Source organism: Dipteris shenzhenensis, chromosome 23 (assembly GCF_047967505.1).
Source record: "Dipteris shenzhenensis isolate YYH24624 ecotype China chromosome 23, Dip_SZ_1.0, whole genome shotgun sequence".
In the NCBI taxonomy this organism is placed as follows: domain Eukaryota; kingdom Viridiplantae; phylum Streptophyta; class Polypodiopsida; order Gleicheniales; family Dipteridaceae; genus Dipteris; species Dipteris shenzhenensis.
In genome coordinates, this window is record NC_141618.1 from 9948675 (window position 1) to 9974269 (window position 25595).

General features: G+C 46.2%; 2 protein-coding genes across 4 annotated transcripts in view; both read right to left on the bottom strand.

Annotated features, from left to right (window-relative positions):
• TL29 (ascorbate peroxidase 4) overlaps positions 1-20771 on the bottom strand; it is a 41229-nt gene extending 20458 nt beyond the window's left edge. For 2 of the 3 annotated variants that reach the window (XM_087394507.1, XM_087394506.1), the window contains exons 1-9: positions 20097-20414; positions 19911-20009; positions 19750-19834; positions 2870-2904; positions 2666-2731; positions 2510-2550; positions 2290-2420; positions 2058-2164; positions 1787-1924 (exon numbers count right to left, since the gene is read on the bottom strand). In XM_087394507.1, coding sequence (XP_087250633.1) covers positions 1787-1924; positions 2058-2164; positions 2290-2420; positions 2510-2550; positions 2666-2731; positions 2870-2904; positions 19750-19834; positions 19911-20009; positions 20097-20219 — 825 coding nt within the window. In that variant the 5' untranslated portion in view covers positions 20220-20414. Of the gene's footprint in view, positions 1-1786; positions 1925-2057; positions 2165-2289; positions 2421-2509; positions 2551-2665; positions 2732-2869; positions 2905-19749; positions 19835-19910; positions 20010-20096; positions 20415-20505 lie in introns of those variants that run through there. The other variant, XM_087394508.1, reaches the window with a different exon arrangement.
• Positions 20772-24570: 3799 nt separating this feature from the next.
• Positions 24571-25176, bottom strand: LOC147886966 (uncharacterized). The gene has a single exon (XM_087394082.1). It carries the CDS (start codon positions 25174-25176, stop codon positions 24571-24573), a length of 606 nt encoding a protein of 201 aa, XP_087250208.1.
• Between the last annotated feature and the right edge of the window lie 419 nt (positions 25177-25595).

The window sequence follows — 25595 nt, forward strand, 5'->3', positions numbered from 1 at the left end:
TTTTGAAAGCAGAAAATTTGATGCCAAAGAGCTTACCTACCATGTTTTTTTACCAGGAAATGTTAGCCATCCAATGTGCATTCAAAAAGTGGCATCATTACTTGTATGGAAGCAAAATCAATTTCAAAACTGATTATAGAACACTCATATTTTCTTCACGTAGCCCAACTTGTCAGCCAAGCAAAAGAGATGGTTGGCTTCAGTGCAGTCCTATGATTTTGACATTGAGTACAGAGAAGGGAAAGAAAATGTGGTTACAAATGCTTTTTCTAGGATGTAGACTTGATCATTGTCTGCAATTTCTATCATTTGCCCGGATTGAATACATGGCATTCAAGAAGAGTGCATGCAGAATTCAAAGACAGCAGCCATCTTTTCCAAATTATAGGAGCCCTCATGTCAAGATCATCCTGACTTTAGATTGCATAATGGGGTGTTGTGGTTGCGGAACAAAATTTACTTAATTCCAGACTCACACTAAAGGTGTTGGTGTTGAGGGAAATGCATTCTTCCCCTATGGCAAGACATATGGGTGTCACAAAGACGTATGAGAGGATAAGGCAGAGTTTCTTTAGGGAAGGTCTGTGGAGAGATGTAGTCAAACATGTTGCTAAATGCTTGCATGCCAGCAAAATAAAGTGGACAGAAAACTACCAGCAGGCTTGTTGCAGCCATTACCCATTCTACAGCGCAAATGGACACACACAACAATGGATTTCATCATGGGATTGCCTTCTATAGATAGAGGATGGGACAATGTCTATGTTGCAGTGGATAGGCTGACAAAACAAGCCCATCTCATGCCCACTAAGACCTGGTATTCAGCATCACAGGTGCTTGGCAATTCATTCATCAAGTGTTTAAGCAATCATGGATTCCCTCAGGAAATCATCGGTGATAGAGCTGCAAAATTTATGGGTTATTTCTGGCACGAACTATTTACAGCAACAGAGACTTTACTCATCCCTAGCACTGCATACCATCCTAAGACTAATGGTCCATCTCAAACCAAATGGGTAGAAAGAAAGAAAGAAAGTTTATTTAAGTCTTCGGAAGACCGATGGGTCTATGAGACTCTGAAAACCCTGGTACAAACGAGCTGTGGTAGTGGAGCTGCTAAACGAGCATCTACACCAATGCAAAATGCAAAAAATGCAGAATGCTAGTACTAAGTCCTAAGAGCAAGTCCTAAGAGCAACATAGTCATGTTGGTGGACGACTATATATCAATCTCATCATCATCATCATCATCATCATCATCATCATCAGGACATCAGGGTGGATGAGGCAATGGGGGCATGAACAGTCCCTATAAACATTCCAAGAATGTTCTCGGCATTCCGGGTTGCCTTCTAGAGTGGGAATTGTTCCACCCATTTGGGAAGGAAGGGAGAATGGCATTCCTTGGTAACAATGATCCTTTCTCTCTCACACCCCAACCCCTTTCCATCTCCCTCCCCATTCTTCCCACTTTCTCACGCCTCCCTTCCGCTATCCTACACCCCTCTTTTCTACAGAAACCTTCATAAGACTAGAATATTTTCACAAGGCAAAGAGAGAGAGAGAGAGAGAGAGAGGAAAAGAAAAAGGAACACATTTTAACAAAAAGAGAGGGTCAAGCAAGAAAAAATGATGTTAACTAGTATTCGAGCTCCAAACTTAAATTTAGCCATTACCTTCCACGCGTTTACACTACCTATAGGTGTTCCAACTATCCAATGTGATACAATCAGGGAGGAATGTGTTCAGTATTTTGCCTTTCCAATAGATAGAAGTCATTCATTACCTGCCGTGATTTGAGACCTAACTGGTCAAACCTTGCTTTTATATCGGCAACTGATGCCTGGTCCCACAGGAGAACTCTCCCTTCTGGATCTGGCTCTGAAGCATCGGAACGTCCAAGCTGCTTTTCAAACAGCCCCCACTGCAAGGGACCAAAATCTTAAGGACAGAAGTCTTCAAAAAACCATGAAGGGAACGAGGGATTCTAATGTCCATAATGTGACAGCAGAGGAAAAGCACTACACCATGGGTTCTTCAAATCACAAAGAACTGACCTGCCCAGTAGATCCATATGCGTTATACAGACTTTCTCCCTTCTCTACATTCCCACCACATTTGCTGATGGCAGCATTGATGAAAGTTCTTTTTGTTGCTGATTGGCCTGTTCATGCAGATACATCTAGAGCAATCAGCAGAGTTAACATATGTATACATATTGCAACTGTTGAGATAGCCTCCTATATCTTTGGCACCAGAAATTCCTGGCCCAATGTAAGCTCTTAATACCTGCGAGTTGAATAAGATCTGCCCAGGCTATTGGGCCTCCCTTTGACCCGGCATCTATGTCTTTCTTTACAAGGTCCAATAACTGCACTGCTGTGACAAGATCCTTGTTTTCTGGACGGTTCAACTCTGAACTGCAGGATATGGAGCAATAAGAAACCCTAAAAGTTATCCATGGTAGCTTCTAAAGTCACTAGGACAGTAAGGTTTACATCCCTCATACCTGAAGTGGATTGACCCATTTGCTCCACCAGATTTTGAAGCCTGATAAATAAGGCCAGCATTGACCTTTTAGACAGACACAGAACTAAAACAACATATCACTCAAAACATTCACCAAGGTGCATCGTATAAATAATGGTCTATCACAAAACAGCACCTTGTCATGCGTTGCAGCATCATTAACAGCTAATCGTAGAAGAGCAGGAACAAGATCAGGATTGTCCTGCATTTTTAGCATCTTCATTTCAAGATATTTTCCAGCCTGAATCGGTATTGAAAATTGGACCTTAAGTAATGAAGCAAAAGAGAATGGGAAACGCAAAAACAAAAGGAGCGTGTTACATGATCCAACCGGTCTCACCTTTACAGCTACCCTCAACTTTTCCTTTATACTATCTGCAAACAATAAACAGAACAGGATAAGCCGTATTACAATACAAACAGTCTAAAAATATCTAACCAACAAAACAGGCCATTTTGTACAATTGCAGTTTCCAAACATCAATCAGATGCTGCATTTCAGTCTGTGATTTCTTGTACAACGCCTACGACCTTACAACTCTCTAAAACTTGCACACGTACAAAAGTCAAAATAGAATCTGCAAGGGTGAAGTGGAATGAGAAATTTTCACTTACATCATGAACCAGGACTTGAGAAATAAGCCCTGAATTAGGGCAACGGTTGACTCATCACAAAAAAAACAGGCTCACTACGGACGAGCCAAGGATACATCCTACTGCATGTTCTTGGATAAGGACTGCAACGAGGCTTGGAAGAGAATTCTTGGTTGCCGGGAACTCACGCCCATCACCTCCCCAAACACTCAGTACTCACACACCCACTCACTATACTGTATCCCCAACCAGCCTCCACTCCCCTCTCCACAAGATCCTCAACCCACCACATCTACATTCTTCACCAAACGAATGGTGCTCAATGCATTCAATGATTACTACACGGGAGAGCTCCGGAACATAGACCTATGGCTGAGCACATCTCACAGGCACCGAGGACCCTGGCTCCTCTCCTGGTCCACTTCTTCAACCATGTTTTATGTGCAGGTTTCCCCCTTACATTGTTGACTATCACTATCACCCCTATCCTCAAAGATGGGCGATCCTTTGGAACACAGTAACTACAACACCATTATTATTGGTCCCACATAGGCCAACTATATGGACTATGCAGTTGATGCCCTCTTCCACACAGTCACATGTACAGGAGATGGATGCTAAGAGATTCCCCAGCCTAGCCATGGAGTCTTCAAAACGATTAGCACAGCAGTGGCATACTTCTTGGTTTGCTTTGTAAATGCATAGTTGAATCTTGGTCATTTGCTTGCAACAGTTTCATCTACTGGACATTCTCAAGAGACTAAGTGCAGTGAAACAAGATAGAGACCAGGAGCCGGTCATGCAAGAGATGTTAGAACATGAAATCCCACCTGAGGTTATCCTGCAGCGGAAGACTGATAAATGAGCCCAGGAATTACACGCGGAAGTGTTTCACTATGGAATCAAGCTTCATAACACGTTTGTACTTCACAACTATTCATGTGTGTGCAAGCCAGCAAATAGATTATGCATCAAGACAAATACAGAAGCAAACTTATAAATTTCCGTCCGTCCACAAACTGGACACAATACTATACCAAAATGTTCTCCTAGTATATGCCTGGCACATATATATCTCTGAGCCCGCGTGCTCCACTCAGCTTATGTAGACTCTCTGTCCAAAAATCCCTTCCACCTTGCTGTCTGGATACAGCCTAGATGGGCTGCCACTTTGAGCTAAGTCTGCAGCACTTATAGGTCTCCTTCACCTCCTCGATGTAGGCCCAAGGAAGCCCTCTTGCTGCTCCTTCCTTCTCTTGAACTGGCTGCTCCAAGTGATGCCAAAGGAGGCCCAAATGGCTCCCTTTTATAGGGGGAAACCCCTGCTCCAAAATAGCTGACTATTCCTGCCCCTACCAACCGACTCAGCTTGCTGCCTACAGATGACTGGAGGGTGGGGGCTAAAACGCCCCCCTGGGCTCTTGCTGCCCTGCGTGGCCACCTGGCTTCCAGCCATTGCCCCTGCAGTTGCAGCTTTGTATAGCTGTCCAAGTCTCAAGAGCTGCCCATAAGCCTTCCAAACCCTGCTGAACCTGTGTGCCTTCCTTCTTCCTGCCTTTGTTCCGTATCATTCCAGCCTTGTTCCGGGTCCAAGATCACATACAAACAGCCTGTACACATGCTGACATCAGTGCCTTGTCCACGCAGTCACTTGCTGGGAGCCCTGCCCAGATCTGCCCTTTCCATTTGTGGATAGCCTCCACCAGATCTGCCCACCGTACAGACTCTCCTCTGTAAGGAATCTGCTCTCTCTCTCTCTCTCTCTCTCTCTGTGCTGTCCACGCAGTCACTTGCTGGGAACCCTGCCCAGATCTGCCCTTTCCATTTGTGGATAGACTCTACCAGACCTGCCCACCATGGAGGTTCTCCTCTGTAAGGAATCTCCTCTCTCTCTCTCTCTCTCTCTCTCTCTCTGCTGCCCACATGGCAGCCCATGTGGCAGCCCCATGCCTACTATCAATCTATGGTCCACCCCCCCGACGCACTCCTCATATGGGGGCTCACAGGTGGGGAGGTGACTAACCCCACCCCCTCTCGCAGACCCACATTGGCCAGATCTAGCCCCGTCAATGAAGAAGCTCCAGCCATCCTTGGCAGCACATGATGGCACCACCACCTTCACTTAGGAACCCGCCTTCAAACTCGAGCACTCCAGGTACCAGCATCCTCCAGCTGTCCCCCTCATGATGGGTGAACAGCCTGAAGTCCTCTAGGCACCAAGTTCTCAAGGTCTATTTCAACCCGTCCTCCATCTGGCTAGGTCTACAATCAAACAACATACCCGAGACATCATATCCCAAGCTAAACGGATACCTGGACTGTGGTGGTTATGTGTTGCTGTCTCTTCTGAGTCACAGCCACCATCTGACCCTGAGTCCTCAGGTCCTATCGAAGAATTCCCTTATGCTTCAGCAACAACAGCCAAGCACCCAGATAGTTCCAAGCACTCATCATTGTCCATCACCTTCACAAAGTTTTCTATCTCCTCTCCTAACCAATCCTCAATGTCAAACATCCTAACAGTAAACCGCGGTCCACGTACGTAATCTCAGCAGCACTCGGAGTTGCCACCAAGAAAAGTTTCTCAGTCACCACCAAGTGAGCTAACTCATTTGACTCTGAGCTGGCACCCTTCTTCTACTGATTAGCCTTCTTCTTTTGGCAATCCTTCACAAAATGTCCTGGCTCATCGCAATAGAAGCACTTCTTCTCTTTCTTTCTCTTCTTCTTGGTGTCTTCATCGAAAGAGTCTGCTCCTTCATTAGATTTGGGCTTGCCTTTGCCAGGCTTACCGTTGCCCTTGCCTTTGCTCCTGTCCTGATCTATTAGGGACTTATCATCCTTATCCGTACCATCGTACTTCTTTTCCTGAGCTTCTTGTTGCAAGAGCAATGGAACCAGCTCCTCAAAAGTCACAGGCGCCGTCCTCTGCCGTCCAATCATTCTAGTCACAAAACTACTATAGCTCCAGGGAAGCATTCCAAGCAAGAGCCATCCTAGTCGAGCTCATCCTTTGACCAATTGCCGCCAGCTGATCCCACACAACCTTCATCTGATGTATTCCTATACCAAATCCCCTTCATCCATCCTCATGCCGTACAGCTCTGTCTCAAGATCTGAGATTCTCCCCTCGTTGTTGAGCCCATACATATCCCTCGACCTTGTCCAAGCCTCAAAAGAAGAGTTCACCATTTGTATGTGAGGAAGCACCATATCCATCGTCATACCCACAACAATAGCCAAGGCTTCTGCATCCTAAATCTGCCATGACCTCACTAAAAGGGGGTCCGCTAGAATCACCACTGCCAACATCGTCATCAATGTGGTTGGGGTAGCCTGAGGCAACAACTCTGTTCCCATCGCAATCCCCCACGACTCCCTCAACACTAAGTGGCTCCAAACCTTCATTTTCCACAACGGATAATTGGTCCCGTCGAGCTTGCTAGTCTCACCAAATTTTAGGATTTGATATCTATTGGCCATGATAATGAACTTAAAGAGGTAAAGAGTTCAGAGTGTCGTGTACCTGCTTGAACCCTAGCCTCCCACCTAGATGGAATCCTCCAGACGCCTGCCTAAACCTGAATCTCTAATCTAGGTACAATCCTTCAGGCACCGAAGCTAATTCCTCTAAGCGATGACTGTTAAAAATTAGGAGGGAATGAATCACTCAAACCTCCACCCAAGATCTCTCCAACTCTTACACACTCAACTCAGATAGATGATCACAGATGCAACAAACACACACACTCAAAAATAAATATAGACGGAGAGAGAGAGTATATTCATCCACCAAATGGTGGGCAGAAAATGGCTCCAAGGGAGCAATACAAATCACAGCAGGGTGCTGGAGAAAACTGATGAACTCTCTCTCACAAACTGCCCCAAATCTGAGTGCTAAACACAACCTTGGAGAAGGGCTTTCAGTATCACACTGGATGCTGGGCTGAATGGAGAACTAGGCCTTTTATAGGCTCTACCCAGGCCCCTTCAGAGTGCAAGTAACCGTTAGATACCTCAGCACCCGTAAACCTGCATCCCAATGACTCTTCCTGGGAGAAGCAGAGAACTGGCATAATAGCCCAACCGCATAACAAATATCAGATCGAGTATTGGTAAGGTAAAGCAAGCTTCCTACCAATCGTCGGTACAAAGGAGTATCGACCAGCTGAGATGTATCGTGAACACTTGGCTTGAGCCCGACCTCCATAGGAGTTACTGCTGTCCTGCAATCCTCCATCTGGAATCTCTTCAGAAGTTCTCTGCAATATTTCTCCTGTGAAATGAAGGTCCTGTCTTTGGCCTGCTTTACTTCTATCCCAAGGAAGTAGTGTAATAACCCAAGGTCAGTCATCTCAAACTCAGACATAAGAAGCTCCCACCCCTTCTCAATGAACAAGTAGAGGTTTGCCTCAGAAGGACTCCGACTTAGCCCTATCTTCTGAAAGAATACATCTATCCTTTGGTACCAAGCTCTGGGGACCTGTTTCAGCCCGTATAACGCCTTCTTCAACCTGCGGACCTTTAATGGGGACCCTGGATCTTGAAAGCCCTGTGGCTGCTCGACATACACCTCCTCCTCTAGGGTTCCATTAAAGAATGCGGACTTCACGTCCATTTGAAACATAGGCCAATGGAATAGGGCAGCAAGGGCAATCACTGTCCGAATAGTAACCATGCGAGCTGTGGGAGCAAAAGTTTCATCAAAATCCATGCCTTCAGTCTGAGCAAAACCTTTGACCACTAACCTTGCTTTGTACTTATCCAAGCTGCCGTCTGATTTGAATTTAAGTTTGTATAACCACTTAGTGCCAATGACTTTCCGTTGCGGGGGCCTAGCCACTAAGTCCCAGGTATTGTTCTTCATGATAGCATCCATCTCTGCCTGCATGGCAGCCTGCCATTCTGGATTGTCCTTCGCCTCCTTGAAGGACCTTGGCTCTTCAGGCTGAGCCACCAACGCAAAGTTCACGGATGGGGTCTACTTAAGACGTTGGGACCGGCACAATCCAGAACTGCTACTCTCAGGTATATCGGTGACCGGAGAGTCTTCCAATGTTCTTAGGTGCCATTCTGGATTGTCCTTCGCCTCCTCGAAGGACCTTGGCTCTTTAGGCTGAGCCACCAACGCAAAGTTCACGGATGGGGTCTACTTAAGACATTGGGACTGACACAATCCGGAACTGCTACTCTCAGGTATATCGGTGACCCGAGAGTCTTCCAATGTTCTTAGGTACCGTTGGGGCAACCTCTTCTCCTTCTCAATGGGACGAGGAACTGGAACTGCTTCTGGAACATCCTCTTCTTCCTCATGACCTTGTGGAACATCAACTTCCGATTTCGCCACCTCTTGGATAGTCAACCTGGGACGGGGTCGGTTCGGGGATGGAACAATCTCCTCCTCCTCAAACTGAGGCTCCTCCTTGGGTTTAGGTTCCTTTTCCTCGAAGATGACATCCCGACTGATAAGAATCTGCTTCTTTACTGGGTCGAAGAGTCGATAGGCCTTGGATTCTTCGCTATACCCAAGAAAGATACATTTTTTGATCCGAGAATCAAGCTTGGTCCTTTCTTCCTTGTGCACATGCACCCATGCGTTAGAATCAAAAATGTGAAGATGAGTGATAGAGGGCTTCTTACCATAAAATGCCTCATGTGGAGTCTTGTCCTTGATGGCCTTCGTCTTGGTCCTGTTGAGGATGTGTACTGCTGTATTTACAGCTTCACTCCAATAGGCTTTAGAAAGGTTCCTTCCTCGTAACATAGCAAGCCCTGTCTCCGTGGTGGGTCTATGCTTCCTCTCGGCTACACCGTTCTGGTAACATTCTCCCCAGTCTCCTTTTCAACTCTGGCCTTCCAGTCCTTGAATTTATCGAAAGCCTGTGACTTTTTAGCCAAGCAATACACCCAGGCCATTCTACTGAAATCATCCACAAAGAGAAGTGAGTACCTGGAGTTTGCCCACGATGCTAGAGACATTGGGCAACAAATGTCGGCATGAACCAACTCAAGTGGTTTGCTGGCCCGAAACAAGGCCTCTTGTGGGAACTTGTCCCTGTGCTGCTTGCCTTCTAGACAAGCCCTACAAACACCATCCTTGCCTGTAATAGGTGGAAGTCCGTCCACCATCTTCGACTTTGACATTTCAGCCAAGGTTCCATAGCTAACGTGACCGAAGCACTCATGCCAAAGTTTGGACTTTTCGTTGTCTTCATGAACCAACATTGCACTGAGGCGGTACAGTCCATTTTCTTCAACTCCTTGGGCCACCATCTGTCCATTTGCTTTGGATGTCACGGTGACCTTGCCGTCCTCAAAGAGAACTGACATGTTCTTGTCCATCTGACTTACAGACGGTAAGTTCTTGCAAAGGTTGGGTACATAAAGTACTCCAGAGATATCCTTCTCCTCTCCCGAGGCCGTAATGAAAGGAATGCTACCAATGCCCTTCACAGGACATGTCCGGCTATCCCCGATAGAAACTTTGGAATTCGGGTGTGTACTTTCCATGGTTTTGAACCAAGTCTTTCTGTTAGACATGTGCTTGGAAGCTCCGCTGTCAACATACCAACCCTCTTTTCCTTCACTGACTACATACGCTGAACAATGTTCACTGATTAAAAACAATTGTCCTGTCGTCACATTGGTAGAGTCATTCTTAGGCTCTTCTTTGAGCCTGGCTTCTCTCTTCCGCTTCTGATCCGCCTTCTTCTTTCGGCATTCTTTGGCGGAGTAGCCAAGCTTTTCACAGTAAAAGCACTTCATTTTCTTCTTTCGGTCTGTATCCTCTGACTTCTTGAATTCCTTTGACTTGCCTTTTCCAGGCTTGTCTTTGGCCACTAATGCCTTTTCGTTGGTTTGTGTAAAGAGTTTCTCCTGGGCCTCCTCCTGAAGCAGTAGTGGGCCAAGCTCCTCAAAGGTGAGTGGCTTAGTCCGTTGACCCACAGTGACCGTAGTCACAAAACTTTTGAAACTCCATGGCGATTTGTGGAGTGTGAGCGTCGCCAATTGACTCGAGTCCACCTTCTGACCAACCACTGTGAGCTAGTCCCGCACGACTTTCACCTTTGTCAGATGGTCATGCACAGTATCACCCTCGTTCATATCAAGATAATAAAGTTGATGCTGAAGAGTAATGATATGGGTGGTTGTATTGTTGGTTTCATACAGCTCCTTCAGTATGGCCCACGCCTCTGAAGACATCTCTGCCAACTGGATATGAGAAATCACAGCATCTGCTATTGTGCCGATTAGCATTGCTAAGGCTTGAGCATCCCTCTCCTCCCATGCACTGAGTTCATCCACATCTGCTTCAAATAGAACATCACCTCTTTTGTCCACAATGTCCTCCGGCTTTACCTCGGTCCCAATCACTATCTTCCACAGCTTTCGTGCCACGAGATGGCTTCGGATCTTGACTTTCCAAATTGGATAGTTCGTCCCATCGAGCTTTCCAGCTTCACCAAAGTTGGGAATGAATGAATAAGGAAGATGACTGGAGGAGGAGGAAGGACGAGCAATGGGTGTAGAGGCTTTTGAACGCTGATCCATCTCGGTGAATAGCAAACTGAAAAAAAAACTGAAGCAAAAAAGATGTACTGACTCCCGTGCTAGCCTGAGCTGAAAACAGAATCGCCTTTCTGCCAAGGGACTCTCCTTCCTTCAGAGAGTGCTTTGATGAAGAAGAGTTGAGAGCCTATGGCTCTGATACCATGTTAAACATTAGGAGGGAATGAATCACTCAAACCTCCACCCAAGATCTCTCCAACTCTTACACACTCAACTCAGATAGATGATCACAGATGCAACAAACACACACACTCAGAAATAAATATAGACGGAGAGAGAGAGTATATTCATCCACCGGATGGTGGGCAGAAAATGGCTCCAAGGGAGCAATACAAATCACAGCAGGGTGCTGGAGAAAACTGATGAACTCTCTCTCACAAACTGCCCCAGATCTGAGTGCTGAACACAGCCTTGGAGAAGGGCTTTCAGTATCGCACTGGATGCTGGGCTGAATGGAGAAATGGGCCTCTTATAGGCTCTGCCCAGGCCCCTTCAGATGACCGACCAGCAGGGTCGGTACCTTGTCTGGTGGCCGACTATATGGGCCCCATAAACCTGGCCCTGGTCGGCGGCCCTGGTTGGGCCGACTTGGCCAGCCACAGGCCCCTATATAAGGGTGCCCTGGGCAGCCAGTCCGCGCTGCTGCTGATGCCTTCATGTGAGGTCTAAAGGCCCCCTCATACCTGCTGTTGCAGGCTGCGACCAGCCCGTGTGCTGGTCGCCTATATCTGCCATGCTATCCTCCCTCCTCTTCCGGCCTGGGTCTCTCCCCAGCCCTCCTACCTCTCACTGCCCCCTGTCCCCTCAAATCGGGGGCTCACAGGTGGGCACAGTGAGATTCTAACAATGACTTAGGTCGTCCTTCAGTAAGGTCCTTGCCTTCAAGCTCCACTTACCGAGAACTTCCGTCAGGGCTTTGATACCATGTTAGAAAATGAAATCCCACTTGAGGGTATCCCACAGCGGAAGACTGATAGATGAGCCCAAGAATTACACATGGAAGTGTTTCACTATGGAATCAAGCTTCATAACATGTGTGTACTTCACAACCATTCAAGTGTGTGCAAGCCAGCAAAAAGACTGTGCATCAAGACAAATATAGAAGCAACACTTATATATATTTCCGTCTGTCCACAAACTGGACACAATCCGATACCAAAATGTTCTGCTTATATATACCTAGCACCTCTAGATCTCTAAGCCTGCATGCTCCACTGAGCTTATGTAGACTCCTTGTCCAAAGATGCCTTCCACCTTGATGTCTAGATACCAGCCTAGGTGGGTTGCCACTCTTGAGCTGAGCTTGCAGCACTTATAGGTCTCCCTCACCTACTGCCAAGGAAGCCCTCATGCTGCTCCTTCCTGTTGTTGAATTGGCTGCTCCAAGTGATGCCAAAGGAGGCCCAAATGGCCCCCTTTTATAGGGGAAAACCCTGCTCCATAATAGCCGATTCAGCTTGCTGCCTACAGCCGACTGGAGGGTGGGGCTATATGCCCCCCTGGGTCCTTTCTCTCAGGCTCTTGCTGCCCTGCATGGCCACATGGCTTCCAGCCACTGGCCGAGACAGTTGCAGCCTTGTATGCCTGTCCAAGAGCTGCCCACAAGCCTTTCAAACCCTGCTGAACCTATGCGCCTTCTTCCTGCCTTTGTTTTGTATCATTCCATCCTTGTTCCGGGTCCCAGATTGCCTCCAAACAGTACGTACACATGCTGACATCAGTGCCTTGTCCACGCAGTCATATCTTGCTGGGAACCATGCCCAGATCTGCCCTTTCCATCTATGGACAGCCTCTACCAGATCTGCCCACCATGGTGGCTCTCCTCTGTCAGGAATCTCCCCTCTCTCTCTCTCTCTCTGCTGCCCACATGGCAGCCCATGTGCTGCCTATGTGGCAGCACCATGCCTACTCCTACCAATTATGGTCCACCCCCCCACCCAATGCACTCCCTCATATGGGGGCTTACAGGTGGGGAGGTGACCAACCCTATTATAACAAGAGAGGATGTGAATGTATATATTACCATATTATCAGACATGCAGCTTTCATTTTGTGAAATAATTGTGCCGAATACAGTCAACTAACATTATGATCAAATATTTTATCTTTGGAGGTGTGCCGCCCTCTGTGCTATACGTTTAGTTGAAATATGATGTGGGAAGATACAACGGGAAATAATCATGCCTTCACAAATAACATTGCTTAAACAACGATCATCTTCATGACATCAATTTGGTTGTGTCTAATCTTCGTCTTGTGAACTCTGACAAAAACTCAGTAAGAAGGCCTTTGTATGGATTTATGCTAGTAGTGTGTGAATATATTAAAATGTGTGCATGAAGCATGGCCAAATCAATGCTATGACAAAATAGCTAGACCTTAAAATGCAAAATGAAATTTACTGTTTAATCTTTGGGCGACTTCTACCAAAACAAAAAGGGCTGTTCTTAGATTCAAAACGCAAGGGAGCAATACAAAACTCAGCGAAGTGCTGGAAAAAACTGATGAAACTCTCTCTCACAAACTGAACCAGCTCTGAGTGCACAGCACACCGATGGAAGGAGGCTTTCAGTCTTGCACTGGATGCTGGAATGACAGAAGGAGTGGGCCTTTTATAGGCACTGCCCAGGCCCTTTGGGTTGACCGACCAGCAGGGTCAGTACCCTGTCTGGTGGCCGACCAGATGGCCCTACAAAACCGACCAGGGTTGGCCCTGGTCGGTGGCCCTGGTTGGGCCGACTTGGCCTGCCACAGGCCCCTATTTAAGGGTGCCCTGTGCAGCCAGTCTATGCAGCTGCAGGCGCCTCCAAGTGAGGCCCAAGGCCCCCTGTTTCTCTACTGTTGCAGGCAGCAACCAGCCCGTGTGCTGGTTGCCTATGATGCCAGCCTGAGCCTCTCCCTTTCCCAGCCCTCCTACCTCTCACTGCCCCTTGTCCCCTCAAATCGGGGGCTCACAGGTGGGCACAGTAAGTTTCTAACACCCCCCCTCAATGTCACAATAGTGGGCCAATCCCCATGCGTTTGATGAGGTGCTCCATCTGTTCTCGAGGGAGTGCCTTCGTGAAGAGGTCGGACAAGTTGTCGGTGATCGAGTGTTAGAAAATACCCAACAGAGGGTACACACAGCGGAAGACTTATAGTAATGCCCAGGAGCTCACACAGTGTGGTGTGGGTGTGGAATCACAAACTTCTTTACTTATGTGCATTCAATAGATGTGCAGACTCATCAATAGACAATAAACAAATATATATATTTCCGTCCAAAACTATGGACACAATACAAGAGAGAGAGATCCAGAGTCCCTCCAATGGTGTGGTCCTCTGATCTTACCACAAGGTCCTCCTCCTATCTGCTGGCTATCTCTAGACTCGAGTCCACGTGCTCCACCTCGAGCGTCTGTAGACTTTCCGTCTAGTGTGTTCTTCTCCACCTTACTGCCTGTGAATCAGCCTAGGTGGGCAGCCCCCTCCAAGCTTTGTCTGCAGCACACAGGTCCTGTTCCACTGCTCCAACCTGCTTGTGAATGACTGCTCCAGAAGGTATGATGATCACAACACCTTGCTGCCCTAGAAGACAGCCAAGGTCCAGCCTCTAGGAACTCAGTCTGCAGCTCACCTTCAACTCTCCTTCACCCCCAGTGTGAGGCCCAAGGGAGTGGCTCCTGGCTGCTCCTGTCTGCTCCTGAACTGCTGGATAGTTGGATATAGAATGAGGCCAAGAGCCTCTGCTTTTATAGGCCCCAAGGCCTGTCAAAAAACCCGACCAGTCTGCCCTCACTGGACCGACTGGACAGACCAGGTTGGCTGGCCCAACCGACCTGGTTGGCTCAGCCCAACCAGCCCTATATAAGGGCCCTAGCCAGGCCCTTTTGGGCTGCTGCTAGGCTCCCCTTTTCTGCTGCTGGAGACCCTGCTGCAGGCTGTATACCTGCCCATAGACCCCCACTATACTACGCCTTGCTGCAGTCCTTTGCCGGCGCCTCGTCCATACCTCTTCCGTACACTGCCCTGCAGCAGCCCGTACAGATCTGTACAGCTTTGTACCCTGCTCCGTACACATGCTGATGTCAGCGCGCCTTTCATAGGGTCCTGCTGCAGTCCACTGAGTGCCTCATGCCAGGCCTGATCCAAGACACTGTGTCCCCACCATGTTCCTGCACATGAGCTGCTCCTGATGCAACCTGTCATCCTTGGGATACCCCACCAACCATGAATGCTCCAGATCTGTCCCAGATCCACACATCCAGGTAATCTCTCTTTGGGCACATCCTGCCCTAGGTCTCCCTCCCCTACGCACTCCTCATTTGGGGGCTTACAGATGGGGAGGTGACCTTTCCAACACCCCCTCTCACCGACACATCCAGGCCCAATGCCCACACGTCGATGAAGATGCTCCAGTAACTCCCTGGTCGTAGTCCTATGAAACCTTTCGGTGTCGAAATCTTTTCCACCAAGTCCGGTTCTGCTTCCGCACACCATCCTGGTACACAGGTCTATCTTTGGTAGCACCTCCTAGCACCACCCCCTTCAGTCACGTTCCCGCCTCTAAACTCGAGCAACCCAGCCTCTACAATCTTCCAGCTGTCCCCCTCATAATGAGTGAACAACCGGAGTCTTCCAAGCACCATGCTCTAAGGGTTTGTTTCAACCCATCCTTCCTTTGGCAAGGTCTGCAACAAAAGTAGATCTCCAGATCACCTGGACTGCGAACTTTAAACGCACCTGACTAAACCTGAGTCACCCTCCAGCAACCAGCCCGTGTGCTGGTTGCCTATGATGCCAGCCTGAGTCTCTCTCTTTCCCAGCCCTCCTACCTCTCACTGCCCCTTGTCCCCTCAAATCGGGGGCTCACAGGTGGGCACAGTGAGTTTCTAACATTTGTTGTATGGTTTAGCGGCAGAAATGTCGACCTCTTCAGCCTCTTCAGCCCTTGCTCTCCCTTCCTCCTCCCCCAAATTTCTTTCTTTCACAATTCCTAAATTTGGAGAGTCTAGGAAATTGGACGGGACAAACTACCCGATCTAGAAGATGAAGATCCGGAGTCATTTAATGGCTCGGAAGCTGTGGAAACTGACAACGGGAGTGGAGGCGAAGCCGGAGGACATGGTGGACAGACAGGGGAATATACTCATGGCAGTGGAGGGAGAGAAGCTCGAAGCTTTGCATTGCACTGAATGGGATTCGAACCCAATATCTACTAGGGAAAGTGAAGCTTTCTTTTGTTTGGGAATGGGGAAAGGGAAGACAAAGATGCCCATGCCCTGGCATTGATCATAGGGACTACGGCAGACTCCGGGCTTCCTCACATTCAGATGGCCGAGACGTCAGGAGAGGCGTGGGTCACTCTGAAGGATTTGTACGAGACAGACAACACATCCCGGATCTTGCTTCTTCAGCATCAGCTCTACAATCTTGATATGGATGAGGGAGATTCGGTACATAGCCACTTGACGAAGGTCAAGGTGGTGAGGGATCAACTGGCATCAGTTGGTTAGAAGGTGTACGCATGCCATTTGGCCTTGATGGTATTGAGGAGGCTACCTCGAAGTTTCAAAAGCTTTGTTACGACTGTGAAAGCAAAACAGAGGACCAAACCTCTGACTTTTGAGTTGGGTCCATTACACTACAGGAAGAAGCTAGGGAGAAGCTCTACAACAACGACAAAGATGACAAGGCGTTGCTGGCGAAGGATTACGCTACCATCCGATCCTGCCCACACGAAATTGCGCACCAAGCGCCTCAGTTGTCCCATGCATCCCCTGTGAAAACACCAGCACGAGGCTATGTACCAGGCAATAGCAAGGAGCCACCAAGGCCCTTCTTGCAAGAGAGACTTTGGCCGAGCTCCAATACAAAAGCTTGCGCCGAACACTCTCTAGGACCAAGGAGATCTGTTGCTCTGCTGAAATATCAATGCCAACCTGGCAACCAAGGTATCTCGTTGTCTGCCCCCTTGGAATCCACAGGAAACCTAGTGTTGAGCCCCAATCCTAGATCTCCTGTACCTCCTCTGTCGTTGAGAGAAAGCCGAATGATTTGGTGAAACCAGCCTTAACAACGAAAAGGGTGGTAGGATCACTTAATTACAACACACACATCGGGTTCCTATTTATCTTAAGAGGAATCACAAGGGTAAAAAACACCTTCATTTTATTGATGGTGATGTGGTAGCTTTACAATAGTTTTTGTACGCAAACAATCTCACTGTGGAGGATATTCTAGTAGATGCCCCCCTAGTGACTTGTAAACTTTTTTACTTTTATAGTTTTCAGTTAGCCTCCTGGCTTTTCCCAAGGGCCTACTTGTAATCTTTTTAACTTTGTACTTCATGGTGGGTTTTCACCTCTTCTGAGGTTTCCCACGGAGAAGTATAAGATTTCACTAGAAGAGAGAGGGAGAGAGAGGGGAAGAGAGAGAGAGAGAGAGAGGAAGAGAGAGAGAGAGTGTGTGTGTGTGTACAGGTTTTTCTGGATGTATGGCAAACTATCAACATCTCTGTCACAGTATTCTCTTTTCTTCCACTGGATCAAATACTGGGCCTTATGGACCCTCTGGTTGCAGCGCAATCAAGCATATCTGAATTCTCCCCTTCAGCATCCATATGAGTTCTTCCGAGCCTCATTGCGGCAATCATTATATGATGCCTTACATGAGGAAGATTTGGATGTTTCTTGTATTCAAGTTTTCTTTTACTGCTTCTGATGCATAGGGCTTTGGCTCTCTTTTGAGCACTGCCCAGATGTAAATGAAAGTTTCATAATATAAGTATCTTGGTTTCACAAAAAAAAACAGTGTGTGATGAGTTTGAATGTGTAGGCTTCAAAATTTTGAATCACTCATTATTATTAGACATGTGCTTGGAAGCGCCATTGTCTACAATTCATTCCTCTTTCCTATGTGTCAATGCATGAGTTGAACAATGCTCTACGACTAGGACATGATCTTCACCTAATTTTGATGATTTCTTGGGCGTCTTCATCCTTCTTCTTGTGGTTTGCCTAGTATGGATGCAGAGATGGAGTCCGTTCTAAAGAATCATACATAAGATCTGGTCAACTAACTGCCAAAATGGAAGGTTATTAGCACCAGATGGATTTTCAAGGCTAAGTATCTAGATTTGGGATAAGTGCCATGTTGGCTAGCCACAATATGAGACTTCTGCCCCCATAGCCAAGATGACCACAATTTGAGTTTCTTTTGTGGCACTATGGAGATTAAAATATAGAGAGCTCACCATTGATTCACCACCCACCCATTGAGTTCCCAAATTGTGATCCCCCAAGTTGCTTCTCTAGCCTTTGTCAATGTGACAGACTTTGGAACCTTCCCCTACATGCATTGCTTGCTACTTATAACGAATATATGGGTGCCACATGTCCATAAATTTTAAAAAGTTACCAATTAGGCCCTCGTTGGACTTTCCTATGCATCCCTTACATATTGCCTTCGCCCGGGAATTTTTTTAAGCAAGGGCCCTCCTTGGCCATTAATTTTGCAGTCTCACTAAGACTGTTGAGCCTTCATGGTTTTCCACCTTACCACAATCCCTATTCATGGTCCTGCAATTTCAGTTGAAATGACATTCCCTTCCCCTTAAGAAATGATCACACTCTCAAAATCCAAATTGGGAAACCTCTTTTAGAGATCGCTTACATTTTTCCAAGTTGAACTCTAATCTGATCTATCTTTCCACTTGATCACATATAGTAGATATATTGCATCTATTATATTCACGGTAAGTTGTTCAATAACAGCTCTGTGACGAAATGGTATTCAACCTCACTGCAAGTATGAAACACTAGGTTCTTCGCAATCACAATGCAAATCTCTTGTGTTCATGGTAAGTTGTTCAATAAAAGCTCTCTCATGAAATGGTATTCAACCTCAATGCAAGTATTAAGCAACTGGTTCTTCACAATCACAAAGCAAATCTGGTTTTGTTTCAAAGGACCACTGTTGTATCCTCCTATAGGATGCCGACGTCCTTCATATGGACCATACAAGCACAAAGGCTGGCTGTAGTGCAGGCCGCTCTATACTCTACTTCTATCAAAGAATGTGCCACTAATGGCCACTTCATGCTAATCCAAGAGATGGCCCTTGAACCCGACAAGAAACCATACCTGTCTGGAACCAATCTCAACCTAAACCCTATTTACGGTACCCACCCAAGGTGGGTTCTTCGCAATCACAATGGAAAACTGGTTGTCACAAAGGATCACTATTGCATCCTTCTATAGGGCGTACATGTCCTGTAGAAAGTATCTTGGCCATCCAAGCTCACCTAGTGCACGCTGCTCTACACTCTGCTTCTATCAAAGAAAGCACAACTATCTATCGCTTCGTGCGAATCAAAGAGATGTCCTTTGACCCCAACAAGAAATCATATCTTATAGTAAACTATTTGGAATCCAATCCATCCTAACCCATATTGCCACATCCATATGAGCCCCAAGTAGCCCTAGAAAATTTAGACTTATCACACGTGACCTTGATAGGATGGTTAATTTCTTGCCATGCTGGATGATAAAATCGTGGGAGGCCTTTCCTTAAACAGACAAGGAGGGAAGGGGGGGACGGAGGATATGCTATGATTTTACATCTTTAAAGAAAGGCATTCTCTTTAGTTAAACAGTCATTCTTGGAAGGTGTGGCCTTGAGTGAGGAGGATTGCCCCCTTTGTAGAAGTCCCTGTGGTACATGGGCCACTTGTGGGAGACCATGGGGATTCAAGAGGGGAACATTAGTGTAAAAGGCTATTTAACTACATTCCATTTCCTAGGGAGAAGGAATAGAAGAGGGGGTGCATCTGTAAGGCCAAAGAGGGCTTAATTGGTAGGCTTCTCTCTCTCTCGTATTTCTATGTGAGGTACAATTTATATTTTTTCGTAACTCACCCACACTGAAAGAAAAACTTTTTTTATTAGAAAGACGCCCCATAAAAGCTTTGTGAGCAAAAGGCTCCATCATGATCGAATAGAACAACACATAGCTCAGTCTTATCAACCAACGGCATCTTTTCAATATTGTGTTAGCTCAAGCATCAAGATTTTGTACCCAAAAATTTGCCGCGTTGTATCCTTTGAGTCAGATCAGCAGCACGGGCAGGTTCAGCACACAGCAATGGGCTCCAAACCGAGGCCTGAGAACAAATAGTACAGTATGACGTGGCCGATATTAAATTGTGATATGCATAAGCTGACTTGCACGTAACTTACCGTTACGGTTGCGGCATTGAGACCGAAAAGAATCACCCTACGCCCCATGACACTATCACCACCATAGCAGTCCTCAGCCTTCTGGCAACGCACATCGGCCTGTCCAGGTGGGCCGGGACGTCACATTCTAAAAAAATCGATCCCAGGTATAGAAAAGCGAGAGCATAAGAAAGAAATGCAGCGTACCAAGCGAGCATGACGAAAGCAATGAGTAGAAGATGAGGCAATGGGATTTGGGGTGGCGAAGGGAGAGAGCGAAGAAAGAAGGGACAAAGAGGATGAGCAGAGGTGATGGGTGAGAAGAGCCATGGGGTCCAGGAGAGCACTGGAGAAGAGCAGCAGCAATGCGGGATGCTCTCTCCCTCTCTCCCCCCTTCCGCTCGCACGCTCTTTCAGAATCAATCAATGGAGTAAAAGAGGGATGTTTGTTCTGCCTCTGTCTCACTCACTCTCTCTCACTTACCCACACAGCGTGAAGTACCCCCCTGCGTTCTATCCCTTGTGTTATCTTTCTACCGTAAATAAACACCCCCCCGCTCCCCCCCCCCCCCCCCCTCTCTCTCTCTCTCTCTCTCTCTCTCTTTCTCTCTACGACCTGTTTTCTCTAGCTGTTACCGGTCTACTCGAACCTGTTTGCTCCTCTGTAATTTGCTTTTCTTCTCTTTCTACTCTGGCTGCCTTCTTGATCTGTGAACGGTAGCCACGCTCACCAAGTTGCTTCCCCACTCCTGCCGAGTCCCCTACAACCGCACACTAACCATATGATTTCTCGAGTCTGTGCTATACCCGTGAGATCGGGGCCGTTCGAATGCCACCATATCCACATCCGACGCTGGCAGTGAAAATTCCCGCAACTTTCTCCCTGGACACGAAGCCATGTGTCAAAGTTTGGACCTTTGATCTCTAAGTATCTATCTATACGAGTATCATGACCCTTCTACGACGAGTTACCGACCCACATAAGGAGCAATAGATTGTTGGGTTTTGGGATCATAGGAGCAATAGACACAAAAAGATCATTCTATTGTGAAATGCTCCAACAACGGCTCCCTCGCCTCTTGTCGTTTGCTTCTTTATTCACGAGCGCCAAAACCCCTTTACGGTTACAACTTACAACCGTTGCACTTGCATGAGCCCGACACATGGCTACATGTATATGCGACACCCTCACACCTCCCCCCTTAACTCGAAACCTTAACAAATAGTTTCATACGGGACACATGTGCCTTGTTGGACAAACGTTGAAGTTTGTATGTGCAGGTTCAAAGCTCCTGCAGCATTTGATACGGGCCGACCCAGTTATGCATAAAGCTCTCGAAGAGATCTTTTTTGCAAAGAGGGTAATATACAGAGACTAGGTCACCATTGTTGTACTGAAGATGAATTCTTTCATCATTGTAATCACGTTGACGGGTCTGTCCGAAGAATTGAGGAGCGAAGAATTGGCTGAGTCTACTGGAGATGCTGATACCAATCCATCGCGTCTTTGAAACGGGGAGGAACACTAAGTGTCGGTAACTGAGGGAAAACTGAGAGGATCCCGTCCATACAGAGCTCGAAATAGATTGATCCTTGTGGAGGCTGGCACGGTGCCCATGCGGTGTGCATGAAGGACATAGCGCAGGAGCTAATCCCAGTTGTCATGAGTAGGGCTTATGAACACCCACAGCATCTACTTGATCATCTTATTTAGTCTCTTTGTGAGACCAACGGTCTGATGATGATATGGACTAGAAAAAGAGAGCACCACCCCCAAGCATTGTGATAAAACCGTCATGACTTGTGATTTGAAATTAGAACCCTGGTCCAATAGAATTGTACGAGGACATGCATGCCTGGAGATCACATGGTCAATGAGGAACTTTGTAACTGTGTTTGCTAAAATATCCAGGACTGCTATTGCTTCACACCATCGAGTAAGATATCCCATGAGCACAATTATATTCTTGTTGCCTGTCAACGATTAAGGAAAAGGGCCGATAATGTCCCAAGCAACCAACTCAAAAGGTTGAGAAACTTGAATACTTTGAAGTAAACCCAGTGGCTTGGAAGTAGGAGATTTAGTAGCTTGACACACTGCACAAGCACGCAGATGATTAGTTATATCATTTCTCATATGAGGCCAGTAATATTGGGTGCGGACTGCTTGAAGAACTCGATGGATTCCTAGATGACCAAATAATGGGTGAGAGTGAAAATAGTCAATAATTTGGAAGCGCAAGGACTGAGGGACAAACAACCGAGGTTCATGGTTTTTTGAAATGAAATATAGTAGGTTATTGGTGAGCTAAAATCTCTTATGATCAGTATGAGGAAGAGGTTGTCTAAGGTTAGAGATGATTATAGCAATAATACGGTCATTCTGTTGTAACGTTGGGAAAGAGGAAAGGTGGACAGGTTCAACATTTGACGGGGTTTGAAAAATAGGTGGATTTTCAGTAGGAGACCTAGAAAGACGTAAGGTAAGATCAACAAGAACTTGTTGAACAACATGACCATGAGAAAGAGCATCAGCAATAAGATTGTCTTTGCCAGGAGTATATTGTATGGTAAAATGGTAAAAGTGTAATCCTATAAGGCTAGAATCCACCTCATTAGTCTGTTGTCTGGAGGATGCTTCTTCTTTAAAAGTGAAATAATCGGACGGTGATCAGTTTGGACTACTACATGTGTTCCATGTAAATATGGATGAAGCTTTGAGAATGCCCACACTATGGCCAATAGTTCTTTCTTCGTAGTAGAATAGTTTCGTTCTGCATTTTTTAGTGCCCTGCTTATGAATGAAATAAGCCGTAACACTCCTGAATCTTCCCGTAATAACAAAACAGCTCCCAATCCTTCATTGGAAGCTTCAGTATTGAGCAAAAATGGATGATTGAAATCCGGATATTTGAGAATAGCAATCTGTGCTAGCATTTATTTGAGAGTTGTATAAGATGTTTCACAATAGGAAGTCCACTTGAACTTTGCATTCTTCTTCAAGAGACAACGTAGAGGAGCAGTGATATCTGCATAATGTGGAAGAAATCTTGTGGTGTGATTTACCATGCCTAGGAACCTTTGTAGCTCTTTGACACTTTGAGGAGCTGGATACTACATAATCGCTCGTGGGATCCATTTGAATGCCAGCAAATGAGATGATGAACCCAAGAAAACGTACCGAAGTGTAGGCCCATTTACATTTTTTCAACTGCAATTTCACGTTAAATTTATGTAGGCGACGAATAACTTCTTCCATAACTCGAACATATTCTTCCCATGTTGCCGTATGAATCAAAATGTCATCAATATAGACAACTAAAACTTTACTTTGTATTGAATCATGAAAGATAGTGTTCACCATCCTTTGGAAAGTGCTTGGGGCATCAGACAAACCGAATAGCATCACCTCAAATTGATACAACCCTATGGGAGTTCGGAATGCCGTCTTTGGCGCATCATTTAGATTGATTGGGATTTGCCAATACCCAGCAGCCAAATCGAGTGAAGTGAAGAACTTAGAGGATCCCAACCGATCCAGCAAATCATCCAAATGCAGAAGAGGGTAGACGTCATGGAGTGTAACCCGATTCAAAGGCCTGTAGTCGATGCATAAACGTAGATCGCCATTTGATTTCTTGGTTAAATGAGGCTCGGCTACCCATGGACTCTATAGAAGATGGCCTAATCACCTTTTTTTGCAACATCTCCTACACTGCTTTGTTGATACACACCACTTACTTAGGAGATCTGTGGCGGATAGCCATTTTTATAGGAGAAAAATTGTTGGTTTGGATATGATGAGAAACTAGGGCTGAGGTATGAGACGGTTGATCAGACTGGGCAATCGGAGAGGAGAACTTGGATAGTAATTGACGAACAACTTGTACTCAAAGAGAGACACGAACAGACTCGGTTATTTGGGCACATGAAATGACCAACAAAGGACCCCATGTTCCCACGGGATCGAAAATTTATCGTGGACGACTAATTTATGGTTATCAAAATCTAAGAGAGCTCTATTCTAAGACAACCAGTCACAACCGAGGGTCAATGGAAACAATTGTTTAGGAACAAGATAAACGGAATGGAAAAATGACCGCTAGACTAAAGAGAAATTGACATCGACTAAGGTATTAGACGAATAGAGAGTGTGATGATCACCAAAAAGGACATTCATGACGAGACGTGGACGAGTGGAGAAACCTAATTGATCTAAAAGAGAAGGGCTGATTGAGGAAATAGAACTTCCAGTGTCAACGAGGACACGAAAATGATGAGGCCCCGACGTAGCTGCGACCACACAAACTTGATGATTGTGAGCAGTTGAGGCTTGCAATTGCGGTTGGATTGCCCCACATAGCCAGCCGCTCAAACGTTTTCCAGAAGGGCAGCCAATGAAGCAACATCATCGATTTGCACTTTCTGAATAACAATAAAAGGACGCTTATTCTTTGGACTCTGACAATATTTAGCCACATGCCCATACTTGTTACGATTAAAACTTGCTCATTTCGATCGAGTAATTTTTTGTGCACAAACGGGCGTGCATCTGAACATCAATTCCTTATGTCCATAAGGACAACAGAGAATCAGAAATAACCCGCTTCTTCTCTAGTGAAAAAGAAGATGAATGGAGACTAAAATTGCTCGGTTCTCCTGCAATGGAAGATTCTATGCGCTATACAATTTGGACAGCATCGTAGAAACTGTGTGGTCCTTGATCACGCGTCCTGCACGCAATATCATGACGAAGACTTTGCCATAAAAAGAACAATTTCATCTGCATTGTGGAATTTGCCCGAAGAAGAAGTTGATTGAGCTTGACTACAAATTGGGCCACCGGCTTGTGATCCTTTTGATATAAATCATGTGGTTGTTGTAGAGCTGTCTGAGTTACATTAGCATGATTTGGCCAATTGTGTTTGATTGATTCATGATGTTGCATAAACCAAGTTGCAGCAATGCCCTTCATCACTGTCCAAAGCTCTAGCGCCTTCCGTTCATCGAACCATGGGTGATTTTCAACAATATTTTCAAAGTGATCAATCCATGCCATGACGTCTTCAGTCGGTAACCCATGAAACGCCTTGGGGCACACCTTGTTGTCTGTTCGAGTTTGGTCAAAAGAAGTAGAATGATACAAAGAAAGAAAAGTCATCAAGGCTTGATTTGTGTGCGAAAGTTGAGACATAAGTGCATACACACGATCCTGCGGTTCGGCCACGTGTTGTTCGGTTGTCTGCTGGAAAATGTGAGGATGATCAGGAGAGGAAGGGAACGACATGGTTCGGTGTCTCCACCAGTATATGTGAAATGCTCCAACAACAGCCCCCTCGCATGTTGTCATCTACGATTCATGAGCGCTAAAACCCCTTTACGGTTACAACTTACAACCGCTTACAACCTCGACACATGGCTACATGTATATGCGACACCCTCACACTATCAAATAATGTAAGGATGAAATTTGTATGGAATAACTTAGGTCCAATACAATATCAAAACACACATCCTAAGGTATAGGATAACTTGTATCTCATGTTCCTGATGTCGTGAACTTCTGGGAGAAGGGAGCATAAGAGATGAGACTACAACATAATTTTCAAATGTTCTTCTTCACTTATATTTCAAATTTTATACAATTTCTGTGCAGCCAATTAAGTGTGGTAGTCAAATTTGCCATGTGGCACAGAAGGATAGGGA

Coding starts and splice junctions, on each gene's coding strand:
- LOC147886966 (XM_087394082.1), bottom strand. CDS start 25,176: ATGTCGTTCCCTTCCTCTCCTGATCATCCTCACATTTTCCAGCAGACA.